General features: G+C 48.4%; 2 protein-coding genes across 6 annotated transcripts; one reads left to right on the top strand and one right to left on the bottom strand.

The window, feature by feature from the left end:
• Nucleotides 1–1072: 1072 nt before the first annotated feature.
• On the bottom strand, nucleotides 1073–6674 carry DMAC2 (distal membrane arm assembly complex 2). 4 transcript variants are annotated; one of them, XM_028529584.2, is made up of 5 exons: nucleotides 6604–6674; nucleotides 5260–5456; nucleotides 3509–3589; nucleotides 2425–2561; nucleotides 1073–2322 (listed from the first exon to the last, which is right to left on the bottom strand). In XM_028529584.2, exons 1-5 carry the CDS (start codon nucleotides 6619–6621, stop codon nucleotides 1982–1984), a joined length of 774 nt encoding a protein of 257 aa, XP_028385385.1. In that variant the 5' UTR covers nucleotides 6622–6674; the 3' UTR covers nucleotides 1073–1981. The 4 variants fall into 4 exon arrangements, with proteins under 4 accessions (XP_028385385.1, XP_035867988.1, XP_028385386.1 ...); XM_036012095.1 differs by lacking the exon at nucleotides 6604–6674 and adding an exon at nucleotides 6205–6306; XM_028529585.2 differs by lacking the exon at nucleotides 3509–3589.
• Nucleotides 6675–6834: 160 nt separating this feature from the next.
• On the top strand, nucleotides 6835–11020 carry ERICH4 (glutamate rich 4). 2 transcript variants are annotated; one of them, XM_036012098.1, is made up of 3 exons: nucleotides 6835–6988; nucleotides 9121–9171; nucleotides 10233–11020. In XM_036012098.1, exons 1-3 carry the CDS (start codon nucleotides 6938–6940, stop codon nucleotides 10461–10463), a joined length of 333 nt encoding a protein of 110 aa, XP_035867991.1. In that variant the 5' UTR covers nucleotides 6835–6937; the 3' UTR covers nucleotides 10464–11020. The 2 variants fall into 2 exon arrangements, with proteins under 2 accessions (XP_035867991.1, XP_028386038.1); XM_028530237.2 differs by lacking the exon at nucleotides 6835–6988 and having other exon boundaries at nucleotides 8791–9171.
• Nucleotides 11021–17367: the final 6347 nt, after the last annotated feature.

A 17367-nucleotide genomic window follows, 5' to 3' on the forward strand; every position in this document is an offset into this window, starting at 1 on the left:
GAGAGGGCTTCAGGCCCCCTGAGCTCTCCTGGCTCAGCTAGCTACTCCCAGGACCTGCAGAGGTTCTCCACAGGGGGGCGACACTGCCCCTCCTGGGGGGTGTTTGGAAATCTCGGAGGATACAATTTTGGTTGTTAAGTGCATTAGTCTGGGTCCAGTCAGGTGGAAAAACACACAGCAGTGGGAATAGGGAAAGCTGAATATCAATGACTCAAGAAGTGCCTTCTTTTGGAAGAGTTGGGGGTGGGGAAGATATGCAGACCATGATCAACCAACCCAACATCCCCTCTAAGCCTTTGGACCCCTTCTGGCCTCTAGTCCAAGTCACCCATCCACAACAGCTGTTAGAACCACCCCCAGCTGTACAAGCTCCCTCATTAAATCCAGAACCTCTAGTAAGTACCCTGTACCAGTGAACTTGGCCCGTTATGTCCACCCTCACTGGTCTCACACCCTTCAAATCCACTCCCGTTTCCCCAGGTTTCTGGCTGTATGTGTATTTGAAAGTCTTGCAATTCTTTTAGTGTACAAAGTGTTGCCTCACATGTTGTAGTGAATACCTGTACCCTGGGGCATGCTGAGATCTGACCCCAGGTATTTATGGGGTCACTCGTACAGGGCACTAATATACTCTATTAGAAAGGAAATTGGGGATTCAATCATCATCAACCTGCAAACTTAAATGCTGTATCGTACTTTCAGTACTACCAGCCCTGTGGCTATGAGAACTTTTTGGGACTGCCAGAGAAGTGCTCCAGTTCTCAGGCTGTGACTTGGGCCGAGGTGACAGACCTGAGCTTGTCCTTGTGTCTCTGTAAGCACTCCAGGGCACTGCAAGGAACCTGTCCAAAGCCTACCTTCAGATGGTCCTTACTGCCACCAGTCAAGTGCTGCAGCCAGAGGGGCTGCCAGGACATGTGCTTCAGCTGGCACCTCGCAGGAAACCTGTGATGGCCTGATGGGAGGCCACCTCCCCCGCCAAATCCCTCTCTGTGAGCCTGTCTGCTGGAACACTCTGGATACCAATGCTGTATCAGTTTGGATCCAATCAGGGGAGGGGGAAAAACCACAATAATTTGAACAGAGAAAGTTTAATATAAAGAATTATTCACTTCAACACAGCAAATTGCAGTGACGAGGGATTCAGTGGTAAGGTGCCTTGGAATTTACTGGAAATTCTGGGCTGTGGTAGTCATTCATAGGGAGGTGCCTCAGTGGAGACACTCCTCTAGGAAACTGCTGGGCTGGGGCAGGGTGCCAGGGCAGGCTGTGACCACCTGGCACTAGAGAAGTTACTTGCACTGCAGGAGGCACAGAGTGACCTGCAACTCCTGGAACGTCTCTTGAGCGCCTCCTACTGACAAAACTTAGGCTGGTTAGTGAAGGAAAAAACACTTCAAAGGCCCAAATCAGTTTTCACAGTGCAGACACAAAATTGAATTTGACTTCAATAAGCGGGACCACAAGAGGACTTGGAGTGCTACTGACCAGTGAGTGTGGGCCCGGGATGCTGGACCCTGCGGTGAGCTGACTGATCCCACACGGAATAGCCATCCCTACAGAATGCCAGGAGCCCTCCCTGTATCAGTGTGTCCTGGCAGAAAACAGCAGCACACCTCAATGGGGATAATGTTAGAACAGTCTCAACACAGTAGTGGCCAATGCAACTTCCTGGGGCTACTTGCACCCGGGAGTCCTTACCTGCCCCAAGCCTGGAGAGGCAGGAGGTAGTTATACGGGAACTAGGAGAACTGTGTAGGAAGGGCTGCCTGACAGGATGACAGGAGCTGTGACCTGCAGCTAGGCCCCCATCAGGTAGGGACCCCATGCTGTCCTTCCCCTGATCTGCCAGTGCCACACCCCTCACCCCACTCCAGCCCCCATGATGAGTGAGCCCAACTGGAAGCCAGAAGGAGAGAAAACCCTAAGACACTCAACACAGCCCCGCTGAGATCCAACTAGATGGGGTGGGGGCCGCAGCCTAGGCAGGGGTGGGGCTGGCTGTGTCCTGGGACTGCTTCTCCGGCCTTGACTTCAGGCCTTGGGCCCAATCAGCCCCCAGAACCTCGCAGTTGGGCAGCATCTCCTCCATCAAGATCTGAGTGAGGCCTGGGTTGGACACAGCAGGCAGATCTGAGATGTCCAGCCTTCGGAGGTTCTGCAGGTGGTGGAGGCAGGCAAGGCCCCGTTCGGATACTCGGGGGCAACCTGCCAGCGAGAGCTCCTGCAGTGAGTCAGCCAGCTGGTAGAGACGGCTGAGACACCAATCATCCACGTGGGGACAGCGCTGCAGCGACAGGGACTGCAGCTCTTTCAGGGCCACTGTGAGGGGGGCAGAGCAGATGGCAATGCAGTCTTTTTAGAGCCCACCATGAAAAGGAAAACGCAGAGCCTTGCCCACCTCTACCTCACCCACCAACTCACAGAGGTTGTCCAGGCCCTCATAGTTGATGGCACAGTCACTGGCATCCACGGACTCCACAGGTACAGCCTGGAAACTCAACAACTCAAGAGAAGAGGGGCGACGCCCACTGGACTGAATCCACTCCTGGCCCTGGAACCTGGAAAGCAAGGAGAAAGGAGTGCCAGGGGGTACCCTGCCTATCCCTAAGCCTCCAGTCGCTTGAGATCACTCTGCAGCCCCATATTTTGTGTCTGCGCACTGGTTCCGTGGCCCTGTTCTAAGGCACGTAGGTGTCTAGTCACATTAGATCCTCTGATAATCCCATCAAAGTTGGACTGTCTGGCCAGTTTCATGCACTTGGAAGTTGACGGCTAGAGACATTACTGATAATGTAAGAGAAAAGAGCTACAACCTATGAATCTTTGTACATGGGCAAAAGTTGAGACAGTTTCAGACATGCACACTGCTTCTAAGGAAAGGTACTGGAGGAGGTGCTCAAACCAAGTAAACATTTTAGAACAAAGATGAGAGGTAGATGAAATCTATATAAATTGCGCTTTTCAAAAAAGAAGGAAAAGCGGGTGGGGACTCCCCAGAAGTTGGAGGAAGAAGTAAGGGGGCCCTGGCTGGTGTGGCTGAGTGGATTGAGCACTGGCCTGTAAACCAAAAGGTTGCCAGTTCGATTCCCAGTCAGGGCACATACCTGGGTTGCAGGCTAGGTCCCCAGTTGGGGACATGCGAGAAGCAACCAACAGATGTTTCTCTCCCTTTACCCCCTCTCTTCCCCCCCACCTTAAAAATAAGTAAAATCTTGAAGAAAGAAAAAGGGGGGGAGGACGAAAAAGAAACTAGTATTTATTGAGCACATGTGTAGCGCCAGATGGCTACAAGTGTTCACACTGCAAAATGTGTTTGTAGGTTAGATACAACTACCATTCCATTTTACAGATGACAAAACTGAAGCTTGGCACCAAGCCCCAAGCCACTCAGCCAGTAGGGGGCACAGACTGGGGGACTCAGGGATGCCTGCCTGACTGAAGAGCCTGTGGCTGCGATGATCTGTGGCCTCCCCAGATCCCCATTTTGACACCTTTGCTGTCATACTTGACTGCGCCTCCCTGCTTCAGGACGAAATAGGCACCTGCGACGTATGGACCATATCGCTCCTTGATGTAGGTGAAGGATCTGCCAAGAGAACAGTAGCTGAGGGTGAGGCCTGAGGAGAACCACATCCCTTGCCATGCCCCAGTCTGCTGAGAGGGTCGGAGTCCACAGTGTCAGGACTGACATACACAGACAGACAGAGTCAGGCTGTAAATATTTACTGAGTGCCTATTAAGCTGGGCCCCTCCCCTGGTGCCGGGGCGCGACAGTAGTCACCAAGGCAGATAACTGTCCCTGCCCTTCTGAAGTTATTTTTATGGGGAGAAACAAACTAGCAAATAAAAATGTATTTCAGTATTAATTTCAGGATGAAAATAAAACACAAACTGAGTGGGTCAGGTCAGGGGTGGGGATGGAGGAGGTGGATTTAGTTCGGCTGATAAGAAAAGCTTCTTGGAGGAGGTGACACTAGGGCAGAGAGCTAAGTGGTGGGAAGGAATGTAGAGGTCAAGGCACGAGCCTGCCAGGCCAAAGGAACAGCTAGTGCAAGGCTCAGAGGCTCAAACCCTGGCTGGAGTGGCTCAGTGGATTGAGTGCTGGCCTACAAGCTGGAAGGTCACCAGTTCTATTTCCAGTTAGGGCACACGCCTGGATTGTGGGCCGGGTCCCCAGTGTGGGGTGAGTGAGAGGCTACCGATGGATGTTTCTCTCACACACTGATGTTCCTCTCCTTCTCTCTCTCCCTCCCTCCCCCTCTCTCTAAAAATAAGTAAAAACTGCCCTGGCTGGTGTGGCTCAGAGGATTGAGCGCAGACCTGTGAACCAAAGGATCGTGGTTCGATTCCCAGTCAGGGCACATGCCTGCACTGCAGGCCAGTTCCCAGCAGGGGACTCAAGAGAGGCAACCGCACATTGATGTTTCTCTCCCTCTCTCCTTCCCTTCTTCTCTAAAGATAAATAAATAAAAATCTTTAAAATAAATAAAAAAATAAAAATAAGTAAAAACTTAAAAGACTCAGAGGCTGGAATTAGGATGGTTGAACAAACAGCAGTAAAGATGCCATGTTGCAGGGATAAGGGGAGTGCCTGGTAGGCCTCTCAAAGCTCAGCAGATAGCAGATTGCAGGCTTTGGAGTTAGGATTTTGTTCTAGTTGAAACTGGAAACCAAACATTTGAGGGTTTCAAACATGGTGGTAATGTTCTCTATTCTACTTTAAGAGTTCTTTGGCTACTTTGTAACCTATTTAATAGACTACAGGGAGCAGAAAGTGACCAGTTAGATTACTGCAGCAATCCAACCATAAAACAGAGGGGCTCAGTCCTGGCTACAAACAGTGAAGGAGGTAAGAGGTCAAATATGGGATAGTCTAGTATTTCATGGGTGGACTAGATATAGAAGTTAGAGAAGCAAAGATAGGAATCAGGGATGACTTCTTGAAATTTGGCCTGAACAACGGGGTGGGGAGTGGTGATGTTTACTGTGATGGGAAAGGCTGGGGGGTAAGCAGACTTTTTAGGGGGAAATCAAGGGTTTGCTGTAAACCATGTTAGGTCTGAGATGCCAGCTAGACCAAGAGGAGATGGTGGGCAGCAGGTTGCCTATATGAACTGGAGTTCTTGGAAAGGGTATGAGCTAGAGATGAAGATGTAAGTCAGCATGGCTAGGGCTACCTGGGAGTGGCAAGGGCAAGATCGGCATTCTGACCAGTGAGGCCAGAGCCGCAAGGTTTTGCAGGCCAGGGGTTCTCACCGATTTTCCTGGTGCACCTTTGACACCTGCTTTTGGAGCAAGTACTCCCTCAGGGCCTCCACATCATAGAAGCGGTCAGCCAGGAACTGGAGCAGCCTTTTCCCCTTCTTCTGACTGCCCTTTGGGGCCACTGAACTGCTCAGGTCACGGATGCTCTTGGTAACCCCATTCCATACCGGGGCCACTAGGTTCAGGGACTGGGGATAAAAACAGGAGAGACTGAGCCTGGTGAGCCTCCTGTGAGAGAGCTGCATCCCTCTGGTCTGTTCTTAGTCCATGAACTCGCCTCCCCCCACCCCAGTGCTTCCTGATTCACTAAATCCTCCTTTCATAAGTTCCTGATTCTACATTTGGGATTCCCAACTTTCCCTCCATGTATCCCCCAAGTTCCTCCCCTTAATCAGCCCTAAATTCTCTCTTTGATTTAGCCAAACTTTCTTGGTTTTCCCAAATTCTCTTCCGCTACCCCCACCCTTATTTTCTCTTAAAACCCCCATTATCTGACCTCTTAATTTCCCACAAATTCTCCCCTTAATTTTACCCAGTTCTCTCTGGAGTCTTCTTGAATAACCTATTTTCCCCAAATATAATCTCAATTTTTTTCCAAATCACCCTTAACTTACCTCATAAAACCCTCAAACTGTTCCTTCGACTTCCCCTCAAAGTGTTATGTTAGTTTGCCCCATTTTTTTTCTTTTAATCAAAATTGTTTTCCCAAAATCCTTTCCCTCAAAATTCCTCGTAAGCTCCCAAACTCGATAATTTTCTCTAAGTTCATACCTGAGTTTACTCAGTTCTTTCTAAATCCTCTCCATGATTGCCGCAAATTCTCCCCTTAATGCCCCCCACGTTCGTTCCTTGGAACTGCCAAATTTACCTGTTGGTGCCCCCGCCCCCCCGTAATCCCTTTGGTTTTCCATCAAAATTCCCCTGAGTTTCCCCCACATGCATCCTCTGGCATCCTCCACTTGGCCCCGGCCAATGCCTTCCCAGCCCTGTTTCCCTTGCAGGTCCCACTCTCACCAGCCCATCCGCCCCTTTAGCAAGCAGTCCAATCTCTCCCTCTGATTGGGTGGGCGCGACAGCAACGGAACGCACCCCTTGCTTCCGCATTGGTTTCTCTCTGCCAAATCCCCGCCCCCTCTTCAACTTCTCAGTAGCAGGCGACCCGCACACGTGGTTCCCGTACCCCAACAGCTACGTGTCTACGCTGTCAGCGCGAGGCCCGGGGGCAAAGGCCTCCAGCAGCCCAGCTACTAATCCCTGCGCGCCGACAGAGGCCCTGAAGGCAGGGGCAACAGGGCGGGCTTCAATTTGGGAGCTCTAGGAACTCCGGTCACCTACCGCCCTGGGCGCCGCCATCTTCTCGGGATTACATACCGGAAGGGGCTGGCCTTTTCTCGTACCACCCACCTGGGTCTGTCTTTGACGTCTTTTGTGGTCACACCTTCGTCTTAAAGGCGCACGCACTTTAAGTGGACCTTTAAGTACTCTTACCGGATTTAGGGATTTCTGTGAGTGCCCTTTCCGTAGGTGTTATAATGAGTCTCTAGCCTTTTCTAGGAGAGGGTGAGCAGTCCTTCCTGTTTGATTCCTTTCCTTTCCTCTGACTGCAGTCACAGCTCCCCGGAGCTTCCCTGTTCTCCAGCTCTCACTAGCTACCTGCTTACAAAAGTGAATGATGTTCCTAAAAGCGGACTGGCATTCTTTTTCCCTGGAAAAGAAAAAGGTAGAGTGGGTGGTAAGGTTAGCCTTCAGGGTAAGAGATGGAGGTAAATTCTCAAGATTAGTATTGTGATGTGTTTGTGATTTCAGTTTCGAGTTCAAGGCTAGATCCCAGAGTGAAGATTCAGTGTGAAATCGTGAGGATAGAATCATTCATTTCTTCATTCTACAGATATTTACTGAACACGTACCACAGGACAGGCGCTGCTGTGGATGCTGAGGTTACCATGGCGAACAGGACCGATCCAGCCCTTCTCTCAAGGAGTCAATATGCCAGGCTAGGAGAGGATAGATAAGAAAAAATGAATCAGCAAGATAATTTCAGATAGCATTTGATAAAAGACAAATAAAACCAACCAGGTAACACAACAGAGGGTGACTGCTGTATAGGGCCATTGGGAAAAGCCTCTCTGAGGAGATGACATTTAAGAGGAGGAAACTCGCACATCTGGGAGTACAGTGTTCCAGGCAGAGGTACCAGTTAGTGCAAGGAGCAGAGGTGGGAGCCACCTTGCAGAGAGAGGTAGAAGCCTGGGTTAGAGAGGTGGGCAGGGGGCTGACTGTGCAGGCCTGGTAGGAGTTTATTGCATTCACAAGACAGTCATATGATTTAGATATAAAGATCATTTCTGTCAGACTGAAAACAGATCTTAGAGGGCAAGGGTGGAAGCAGGGGGCAACAAAGAGGCTACAAGAATCATCCAGACCAGGGATGAATGGGGACAGGAGCAGGGATGGGGTAAAGGAAATGGTGAGAGGTGCTCAGATGATGAGTTTGTTTGAAGGCTGAGCCAACAGCTGGAGAAACTAAAAAGATGCTGATGCCACTGATAGAGATGGGAAAACGGGGGAGTGGCGGGTGTTCGTGTGGACAGGTGTGGTAAGCTGAAAATGACCCCCCCTCCCCCACCGCAACCAATGTCCACATTCTGATCTCTGGAAACTGACTATGTTATTTTCTATGGTATACAGAAGGTGCGTTTAAGGTAATAATCTTAAAATGGGGAGATTATCCTGGATAATTAAAGCAGGCCCAGTGTAATCACGAAGGTGTTATAAAATGGAGGCAGGAGAGTCCTGAAGGTAGGAGTGATGTAAAGAAGGGGCTATGGGCTAAGGAATGTGGTGGCTTTTGTAACCTGGGCAAGGGTGGGAAATGCATTCTCCCCTAGGGCCCACAGAAGGAACCCAGCCCTGTGAACCCACTTGAGGCTTCTGACCCCTAGAACTGTAGGAAAATAAGTTGGTTCTGTTTTAAGCCACTAAGTTTGTGTAATTTGTTACAGTAGCTCCATGAAACTAATAGTGTGGTGGGTCCCACTTGAGAATTGTGCTTTGACTGTATTCTCGCTGAGACATCCAGGTGGAAAAGGTCAGGAGAGAGGTCAGGACTAGAGTCAGGGGCTTAGGAGCCCTTGAAAGGTTGATGGAATTTGCACCCCCTGTCCTAACAGAGGGGTTCTGCAGTGTGTTCCAACCTCCTCTGTGGCAGAGCCTGATGCTCATAGTGATAATGTCTCTGGGCAAACCTAGAGTCAGCAGCACTGGCTGCTCAGTATAAGCCAGCAGCCTGGACACTCAGGCACCCCAGCTGAGGGATCGTTCTCTTGAAAGCTGCTTCTGACTCCTCAGGCACAACTGGTTGGGAAGCCCTGAGAAGACCTGAGTGGAGAAAGGCACAACTAAGCTCAGGGTTGAGGGTGAGTGGTGGGTGGGACCTAGGAGAAGGCTAGACAGGAGGACACCCAGCATCAGGAGACACAAAGCACAGGGAGGGGTTAGGCCTGAGAAGGAGCAGGGATGGGTAGAGTCACATCTTGTGACTAGAGTTGAAGTTAGACTTCAGAAAGAAAAAATGCAGATTCACACTGGAGAATGGACTTTGGGATGCCATGTCAGACCTTCCCACCCCCCTTCCATTGCCCTTTAGTCCCCCCACCCACAGATTCCCAGGAGGCTGGGTCATTCTGGACCTTGAAACTTCCTGCTCCTGGGAGCCACAGCTCAGAGACTATGGAGCTGTGGAGGCAGCTGAGGCAGGCTGGACTGCTGCCCCCAGGGCTGGGCTCACCCCCCAGGGCCTTGAGGGATGTCTCCCCATCAGGGAGAGCTGACCAGACCCTCGTGTTTCCAGAGGCACACACTGAAGGCACTAGGGAGAGTCTGCTGTGGATCTGGGAGGAGCTGGTGAGTAGGGGCTTTGAGGAGCAAGAGGTAGAGTATGGGGTAGGGACTAACTGAATGAATGGAATACATGGAAATATAATGGGCTAGAGATTGAGGGGCAAAAATTGAGAGACATGAATAGAGAAGTAGAGGCAGAGACAGAGAATGAGAGAGCTAGAGAGAGAGGAGAGAGTGAGAGAGAGACATAGGCCCAAAGAGTAGAGACGGGAATACAGACAGAAACAGAGACCCAGAAAGAGAGACAGAGATGGAAATGAGATCATGAACAGCAACAGAGAAATAGATTAAGTATGAGAGACAGAGAGATGGAGAGAAAGGCAGAAAAATAGAGGCAGAGAGAAAGACAGGGATATGGAAAGACATAGACACAGGTGGAGACAGGGAGATAGATAACATAAGAGGGAAACAAGAGAAAGATAGTAAGAATCAGACACACACACACAGAGGTAACCACCGTGAGGGACAGTGAAATGGGGAGAGAGAGACAGACAGACAGACACTGTGAGAAGCAGAATGGCAGTGAGGGCCCAGGGACACATAAAGAACTTGCCCAGGAACACATGTTACAGGTGGTAAGGTGACTACTATAGGGACCACTGCAATGGGATTTTGCAGTAGAAGAGACAGATTGGGCTCGACTCCAAGTAAAGCATGGGCAAGTGGAAATTTACAGCCTGGGAGCAGCTGAGGGTCAGTAGATGGAAAGTTACATCAGCTGGAAGGGGGGTTTGGGGGTAAACTGACTCAGCAGGATTCCTGTGGAAGGCAGGCCAGGACGATCAGTTGATCAGACATCCGCTGGTGGGTGTGGAGGCATGAAGAACCAGATTAGATAAGATATGGAGAGTGTTCTGGTGTGGAGGATGGGGATTCCTGTTAAAACTGAGTTTTGCAAGGAGGTGCACAGATGGGCTTAGGATAAGGTTCAGGAGCCTGACTAAAGTTCAGTCAAACGGAGGGTCTTTGTCAGGTTTTGAGCTGAGACGTACTCCCACTCAGGTGGTGGTGGTGGGGTGTGCTCTCTGTTGGTGCCATGTCCATGTCCCACTTCCCTCCGGCAGGGGAACCTCCGCAGAGTGGATGTCCAGCTGCTGGGCCAGCTGTGTAGCCTGGGACTGGAGATGGGGGTGCTTCAGGAGGAGCTGGCTGCCTTCCTGGAAGAGGAAGATGAGGAGACCCTCAAGGAAGAAGAGGAGGATGAAGAGCCTGAGGGGAAGCAAGAGGAAGGATGTCTGGGGGTCCCCTGTCCAGTCCCAGGCCACCGTCTTCCTGATTTTGAGATGACTATCTGAGGCCAGCGTGTTTCCCATAGGCATATGGAATTCTATGCAAATTTATGCAGAAGAGGGGTGATTCGCTGGTCAGATCAACCTGCAAATGTTGATTTGGAGTCAACACATGCTCCTGAGCAAGTGCTTTCCCTGAAGATGTGCAGTGAGATTCAGGGATTGGGCTGTGAGCTGTGGGCATGTTGAGGATGAGGTGGGAAGCTTGCAGGGTGACTAGGTGTATTTGCAGGTGAGCTGCAGGAGTATTGCAGGGGCGATGAGGGTCTTTGCAAGTTGAAGGGAAATGCTTGCAGGTGAGGTTTTAGATCAAGGCTGTCCACTGGCCTCACGTGGCTGTTGAGCATTTAAAATCTGCTGGCCCTAACTGAGGGGCATGCCAAGTGGAACACATGCTAGATGATGGCCTTTCAAAGGCTTAATATAAGAATATGGAACATTTCAATGATCTTAAAAATTAATTACATATTGAAATATTTGGAGTATATTGTGATAAAATATTACTAAACTAATTTTACTTGTTTAAGATTTCTTCATGGTAAAATATACATTAAAATGAACCATTTTAACTATTTTCAAGTGTACAGATCAGTAGTGTTAAGTACATTCCTATTGCTGGGCAACCCTCACCACCATCTGTCGCTAGAGCTCTTTCACTCTTGCAGGACGGAAGCTGTACCCATCAAACAGCTCTCTATGCTCCTCTCCCACCAGCTCCAGGCAACCTCCATCCCACTTTGTGTCTCTGTGAATTTGACTACAGTAGGAGCCTCATGTAAGTGGGATTGTTGGTGTAAGTAGTTAGCTAGTTATTAATAAAGAGGAAGAACAAAGGGAATCGGACATTGAGCTTAATAAACTAGGGAGATGAATCAAAGCTTAATAACCTGGGGAGTTGAATCCAATATTTGCCCTGCTTCTACTAGGAAGCTATGGCTTGCACAGACCTGTTTACATACTCGGAGGGGTTGCTGCCCAGAGTGAAGCAGGCAGGAAAGCCTCCCAGGGGTGCTGCCCCTAGTACCCTTATCAGAGGGAGGTGGAGGGCAAATTCCTCTGCTGGGCACGTGGGTAGTAAAAATGAGGTGACATAACAGAACTTTTAAGCATTTGCAATAGAAGCCAAAATGGCAACACGAAGGGGAGGAATCTAGCCTGGGAAAATCTGGGAAAAGAATTGGATTTGATAAGGGATATAGAAGCTGGTTAAGGGGAGGGCCCAACTCAGGCTCGGGAAGAATTAGGAATTTGGTTGGTTGGTTTGAATTGCACCTTGCTTGTCACTGAAAGCCAGGAAAATGTACGCAGGATTATAAAAATCCTGTGACAGCTGCTGTTTGAGCCTGTGCTCTGTCTGCATTCCTGATGGCATATCAGTTCCCTTACCACAATAAAATCACTCAGGTTAAACTTCTCCAATGCCCGTGCCCTGTGAAGTTCATTTGTTGCAATACTACAGAACAGCCCACTTTCACCAGCAACAACATCTTATAGTGTTTGTACTTTTGTGTCCAGCTTACCTCACTCAGCATAATGTCTTTCAGATTTATCCATGTTGTAGCGCGTGTCAGAATTGTCTTCCTTTTTTATGCTGAATAATACCCCAGAGTGTGTACATTCCACATTTTGTTTATCATTCATCTGTCCATGGACACTTGGGTGGTTTCTACATTTTGGCTAGTAGGAACAATGCTGTTATGATAATGAGTGTACAAATATTCGTTTAAGTTCTTGCTTACCATTCTATTTAGTCTACCTAGAAGTGGATTCCTGGATCATATAGTAATTCTATGTTTAATTTTTTGAGAAACCAGCAGACTGTTTTCCATAGTGGCCACCCCATTTGACATCCTCACCAACAGTGCATAAGAGTTTTAATTTCTCCACATGGATGCCAACGCTCGTTATTTTGTTTTTTCTTTTTTTCATAACACATTCCTAATGGGTGTGAGTTTGAATCTTGTTGTGGTTTTGATTTCCATTTCCTTAATATTTAAAGATATGGAACATCATTTCAAGTGCATATCTGTTCTTACATTTTTATTTTTAAATATACAAAATTATTCATTTTTTTTAAAAGAGAGAAAGAGAAGAGGAGAGAGAGAAACATCGATTTGTTTTTTCACTTTGTTATGCATTCATTGGTTGGTTCTTGTATGTGCCCTGACCAGAGATTGAACCCAAAATCTTGGCAGATTGGGATGATGCTCTAACCAACTAAATTACCCGGCCAGGGCCTCTTCTTACATTTTTAAATATGACTGCAAGAAACTGAAAATCACATATGTAGCTCCCATTGTATGTCTACTGTGCAGCACTATTTCAGAGGTTTGACAGTGGAATGTGGGTGTGAGCAGATGAGCAGTGAGTGCTTCTAGATGTTCGCAGAAGTGTTGCAATGAGTCACAGCTCCACCTGCAGGAGGCAGGCAGGTATGTGCACATGTGGCTGAGGAAAAGCAAACTGCAGATGTCACTAGAGTCTTGTTGCAGAAAAAAATGCCCAGGGCAGCAGGTGGAGCGCTCCAGCCTGAGGAGAGACATTTCTTCAGGGGAGATATTTGGGCATTCACAAAACCATACACACTGACAGTTTTGCAATTCTGCAATTTCTATTAGGGAGTGAAGAGGTTTCCGGAGAAGAGAGGTGTTGGCAGAAGAGGTGCTGAGTCCCTGTCCGTGGAGATCTCCTTAAAAGCAAGGGGCTTCCTTTTGTTCCGTGGAGTCTCCTAAGACTGAGTGCTTTGGGTGGGCTTGGGGGTTCAGGCTCCATCCCCAACCCGGTCCTCCTTAGCCAACCGTAGCCAGGTCTGCGGCTTCTGGGAGCTCTGCTGTAGTAGGCAGGCTGGGAAGAAGGCTGAAAGTCAAATCCCAGGACCTAGTGAAGGGGAGAGACACCCCAACAGCATGCAGCTAAACCGAAATTTCTCTCCTGACTTGGCACGCTAGAAGAGGCTGGGCTCTTGGGTCTCTTGCAAGTTACGTCCAAATGTGCTTGGGTCATGCTTCACAGATGCCAAGTCTCTTGGGGGAAGAGAGACTGGGGTGGGGGGAGGGGCACTGAGGGCGGACTTCAGTGAGTGACTCTGGAGGCAGTGCACACTGTGCAAGACCAGCATGGTGGGTGGCTTCTGATATCTGGGTGGCAGCTCTTCTCAGCCATGACCTGGACCATGGAGGTGACATTTATGTGGGAGGCTCTCAGGGAACTTGGTGAGTGTAGCCTCTTGCATCTGTATAATCACCAGTGCTGGTGTTACTGAGCTACAGCCAGCAATGTCCAAGTCAGCCCCGGGACTGGTCTGCTGGACTCTCCATTCAGCAGAATGGGGAGAAACCACTCACCACACAGGGACAGTGGAAATGGTCAGGACTGGGATGGAAGAGGCCCAGTTGGCCGAGGGAACACAGATGAGGCAACAAGCCCAGCCTCAAACATTTGAAAAGTATACTCAGGGGAGAACAGAAAGATTAAGAAAAAACGAGCCAAGCAAAGAAAGGAAATAGGAAGAGTATAACAAGCAGAAAATGAGCATAAACAAAAGTCACAAGATGATCTTGTGATCTAACCTCTTGCTACTCCAAGTGTGGTCCACAGACCGGCAGTGTCAGCTGGGCTACAGCCATCTACTTATCCACAGCAAACAGCCCCAACTCAGTTGTTTTAAAACAATGGCAGCCCTGGATGGTGTGGCTCAGTGGACTGAGCGCCAGCCTGAGAACCAAAGAGTTGAGGGTGTGATTCCCAGTCAGGGCACATGCTTGGGTTGCAGGTTGGGTCCCCAGTAGGGGGCACATGAGAGGTAACCACACATTGATGTTTCTCTCTGTCTCTTTCTCTCTCCCTTCCCCTATAAAAATAAAAAAAATATTTTTTAAAAAGACACCTTTTCTATAAAAAAATAAACAATGGCAGAATGTATTTTGCTCACAAATCTGCAATCTGCAGAGATGGCTCATCTCAGGTTCAGCTAGAATCATCTGAAGGCACATCCAACTCCCAAGTCTGCAAGTTGGTGCTGGCTGTTGGCTGGGGCCTCTGTCCCTCTCCACGTGGTCTCTCCTTGTGGGCCAGACTGGGCTTTCACACAGCATGGTCATGGGTTCCAAAGGCCAGGGTCCTAAAGATGAGCCAGGAAGATGCCACATCACCTTGAATGGTCTCACCTCAAAAGTCACGCAGTCACTCTTCCCACATTTTGTTTATTAAGGTAATCGCAACGTCCTGAGTGGTTTAAGTAGAAGAGAAAGGGACTTAAGGTTTTCACAAGAAGCGTGTGTAAGACAGGAAATATGGCTGTGGTCCTTTTTGGAAAACATACTGTCACAGCATCACCTGGGAGCTTGGTAGACATGCTGATTCCTAGGTCCCGCCCCAGACCTATTCAATCAGAACCTGCATTTTATAAGATTCTCAGGTGCTATTTTTGCATAATCAGTTTGAGAATCCCTGTTGTAAATCATAAGCGTGGCACTGTTTTGAGCAGGAGGGGCATGTATTAAGTTTCAAAAGCTTCCTTTGGCTGCTGTGTAGAGTCAGCCTGCCCCTGTGTTTGAAAATATTTTCAGATGGTAATGATGTGAAGCAAAGATAAGATTTATAAGACTTACTTCTTTCATCAGATCAATGCCAGAGAGAGCCCTGTGTTCCAGACGTGGTCAGTGGAACCAAAACCAAACTTCCAAAGTCAAATACTGAGTCCTTAGTTCCACACCCTCTCCTTGTTAAACACCTCCCCTTCTAAAAATTATTATTATTTTTATTTTTAGAGAGAAGGGAATAGAGGGAGAAAAAGAGAGAAAGAAACATCAATATGAAAGAAACATCAATCAGATGCCTCTCATATGTGCCCCAACCAGGGACCAAACCTGCAGCCCAGGCCTGTACTCTGACCTGGAATTGAACTTGCAACCTTTAGGTTTGTGGGACGAACCCCAATCAACTGAGTCACACCAGTTAGGCCACCCCCCCATTTTTAAATAAATGCATATGACAAAGTTCCTTAATCTGAATACTGCTCCAACATGCAATGGCCAAAACCACATTGCCATTACAACACCCGATTTTTGTTTATCTTCCATCTTGAATTTTTGTTCCTATGGATCCTCAGGCCACTTTTCACTGCCCTTGATTGTCACTGTTGTGGTGATTCACGCCTTACACACCCAGTTTCTCCTTGATATGTCTATCAATCCAGCCCACATCCCTCTTCGTGGAGCAGCATTAACACCATCGATGTTCTATATGTGGTCCCGGAGAGGAGAGCAGGGAGAGGGCTATGGGACAGTGTCTATAAAGTCCACAGCAGTGGACTGTATATTGCAGGCTTTTTACATTCACTCACCACTCGCTACTGACTCACCCAGAGCAACTTCCAGTCCTGCAAGCTTCATGTATGGTAAGTGCTCTTCATAGGTATACCATTTTTATTTATGTACCATATTTACTGCATCTTTTTTATGTTTAGATATACAAATACTTACCACTGCATCACAATTGCCTATGGCAGGGGTATCAAATTCATTTTCACCGGGGGCCACATCAGCCTCACAGTTGCCTTCAAAGGGCAGAATGTAATTTCAACTCTTTAACAATTAAAGAGTAGTTACATTTACACAGCCCTAAAATTATTTTGGCCCTTTGAAGGCAACCTTGAGGCTGACGTGGCCCCCGGTGAAAATGAGTTTGACACCCCTGGCCTGCAGTATTCAGAACAGTAACATGCTGTGCAGGTTTGTAGCCTAGGAATGATAGGCAGTATCCTACAGCCCAGGTGTGGGTGAGTGCACTCTCTGATGTTCACACAAGGACGGAATTGCCTAACGATGCCCATCTGAGAATATATCCCCATCGTTACATCATGCATCATTGCGGTGTTGTTGCCAAAGACGAAGTAGGGTTGTTAATGGACAGCAGAGTCAGAGCAGTAATTGTAACAGTCTGACTCAGAGGCCTCTGGCTTTTGCTGGTTGATCGTGGTATTCCTAGAAGTGAAATAGATGGAAAGTCTACTAAATTCTTACTTGCTCTGTATAAACAGATCAAACAAGTCAAATAAACAAAAGCCTAACCTGCCCTGGCTGGTGTGGCTCAGAGGATTGAGCAGTGGCCTGTGAATCAAAAGGTCACCAGTTCGATTCCCATTCAGGACATGTGCCTAGATTACAGGACAGGGCCCCTAAAAGGGGCATGGAGAGGCAACCACACAATGATGTTTCTCTCCCTCTTTTTCCCTCCCATCCCCTCTGCCTAAAATAAATAAAATCTTAAAAAAAAGCTTAATCTGACTCATAAAAAGAGAAACTAACAGCCCCTCAATCAATTTTTGGAACCCCTTGAATGAAAGGAAGGCTGTGTCCTCTTGAGGAAAGACCCCAGTACACGACCTGAAATTTACACTGTTATTCTTTTTCCTCACCTTTCCTAAAGAGACTTAAAGTCTTTTACCAGGGTGTCAGTGCACCAGGGAAAAAGAAATAGTTAGATATTTGAGGGACTACTGGACATTGGTTCTGAACAGACAGTAACTCTAAGAGACCCAAAGAGCACTGTTGCTCACCAGTTAGAGTAAGGGCATATAGAGGTCAGGTGAGCAATGGAATTGAGCTCAGGTTCATATCCCAGTGGGCCCAGTGGGTCCTGAAACCCATCCTGTGGTTATTTCCCCAGGTCTGGCGAGCACAACGGGAAAAGATGTACTCCACAGCTGACAGAATCCCCACATTGGTCCCCTGACCTGTGGAGAGGGGGCTGTTGTGGTGGGAAAGGCCAGTGGAAGCCACTAGAAATGCCTCTGAGATGTCACCATTGAGGACTTGAGGGATGCAGGGGTGGAGATGGTCAGCACCTTCCTATGCAACTCTCCTACTTTGTGCAGAGGACAGATGGATCTGGAGAATGACAGCATATT

Source organism: Phyllostomus discolor, chromosome 12 (assembly GCF_004126475.2).
Source record: "Phyllostomus discolor isolate MPI-MPIP mPhyDis1 chromosome 12, mPhyDis1.pri.v3, whole genome shotgun sequence".
In the NCBI taxonomy this organism is placed as follows: domain Eukaryota; kingdom Metazoa; phylum Chordata; class Mammalia; order Chiroptera; family Phyllostomidae; genus Phyllostomus; species Phyllostomus discolor.

Bases quoted from the DNA above. Each gene is read 5' to 3' on its own strand.
- DMAC2 (XM_028529584.2), bottom strand. The intron at 3,590-5,259 runs GTGAGAACCCCT...TTCTCTTGGCAG, and splicing joins AAGGTGCACCAGGAAAATCG to ATCCTTCACCTACATCAAGG. The intron at 2,323-2,424 runs GTGAGTTGGTGG...CCCCCCTCACAG, and splicing joins TGAGGGCCTGGACAACCTCT to TGGCCCTGAAAGAGCTGCAG.
- ERICH4 (XM_028530237.2), top strand. From the start codon at position 8,860: ATGGACTTTGGGATGCCATGTCAGACCTTCCCACCCCCCTTCCATTGC. The intron at 9,172-10,232 runs GTGAGTAGGGGC...TCCCTCCGGCAG, and splicing joins TGTGGATCTGGGAGGAGCTG to GGGAACCTCCGCAGAGTGGA.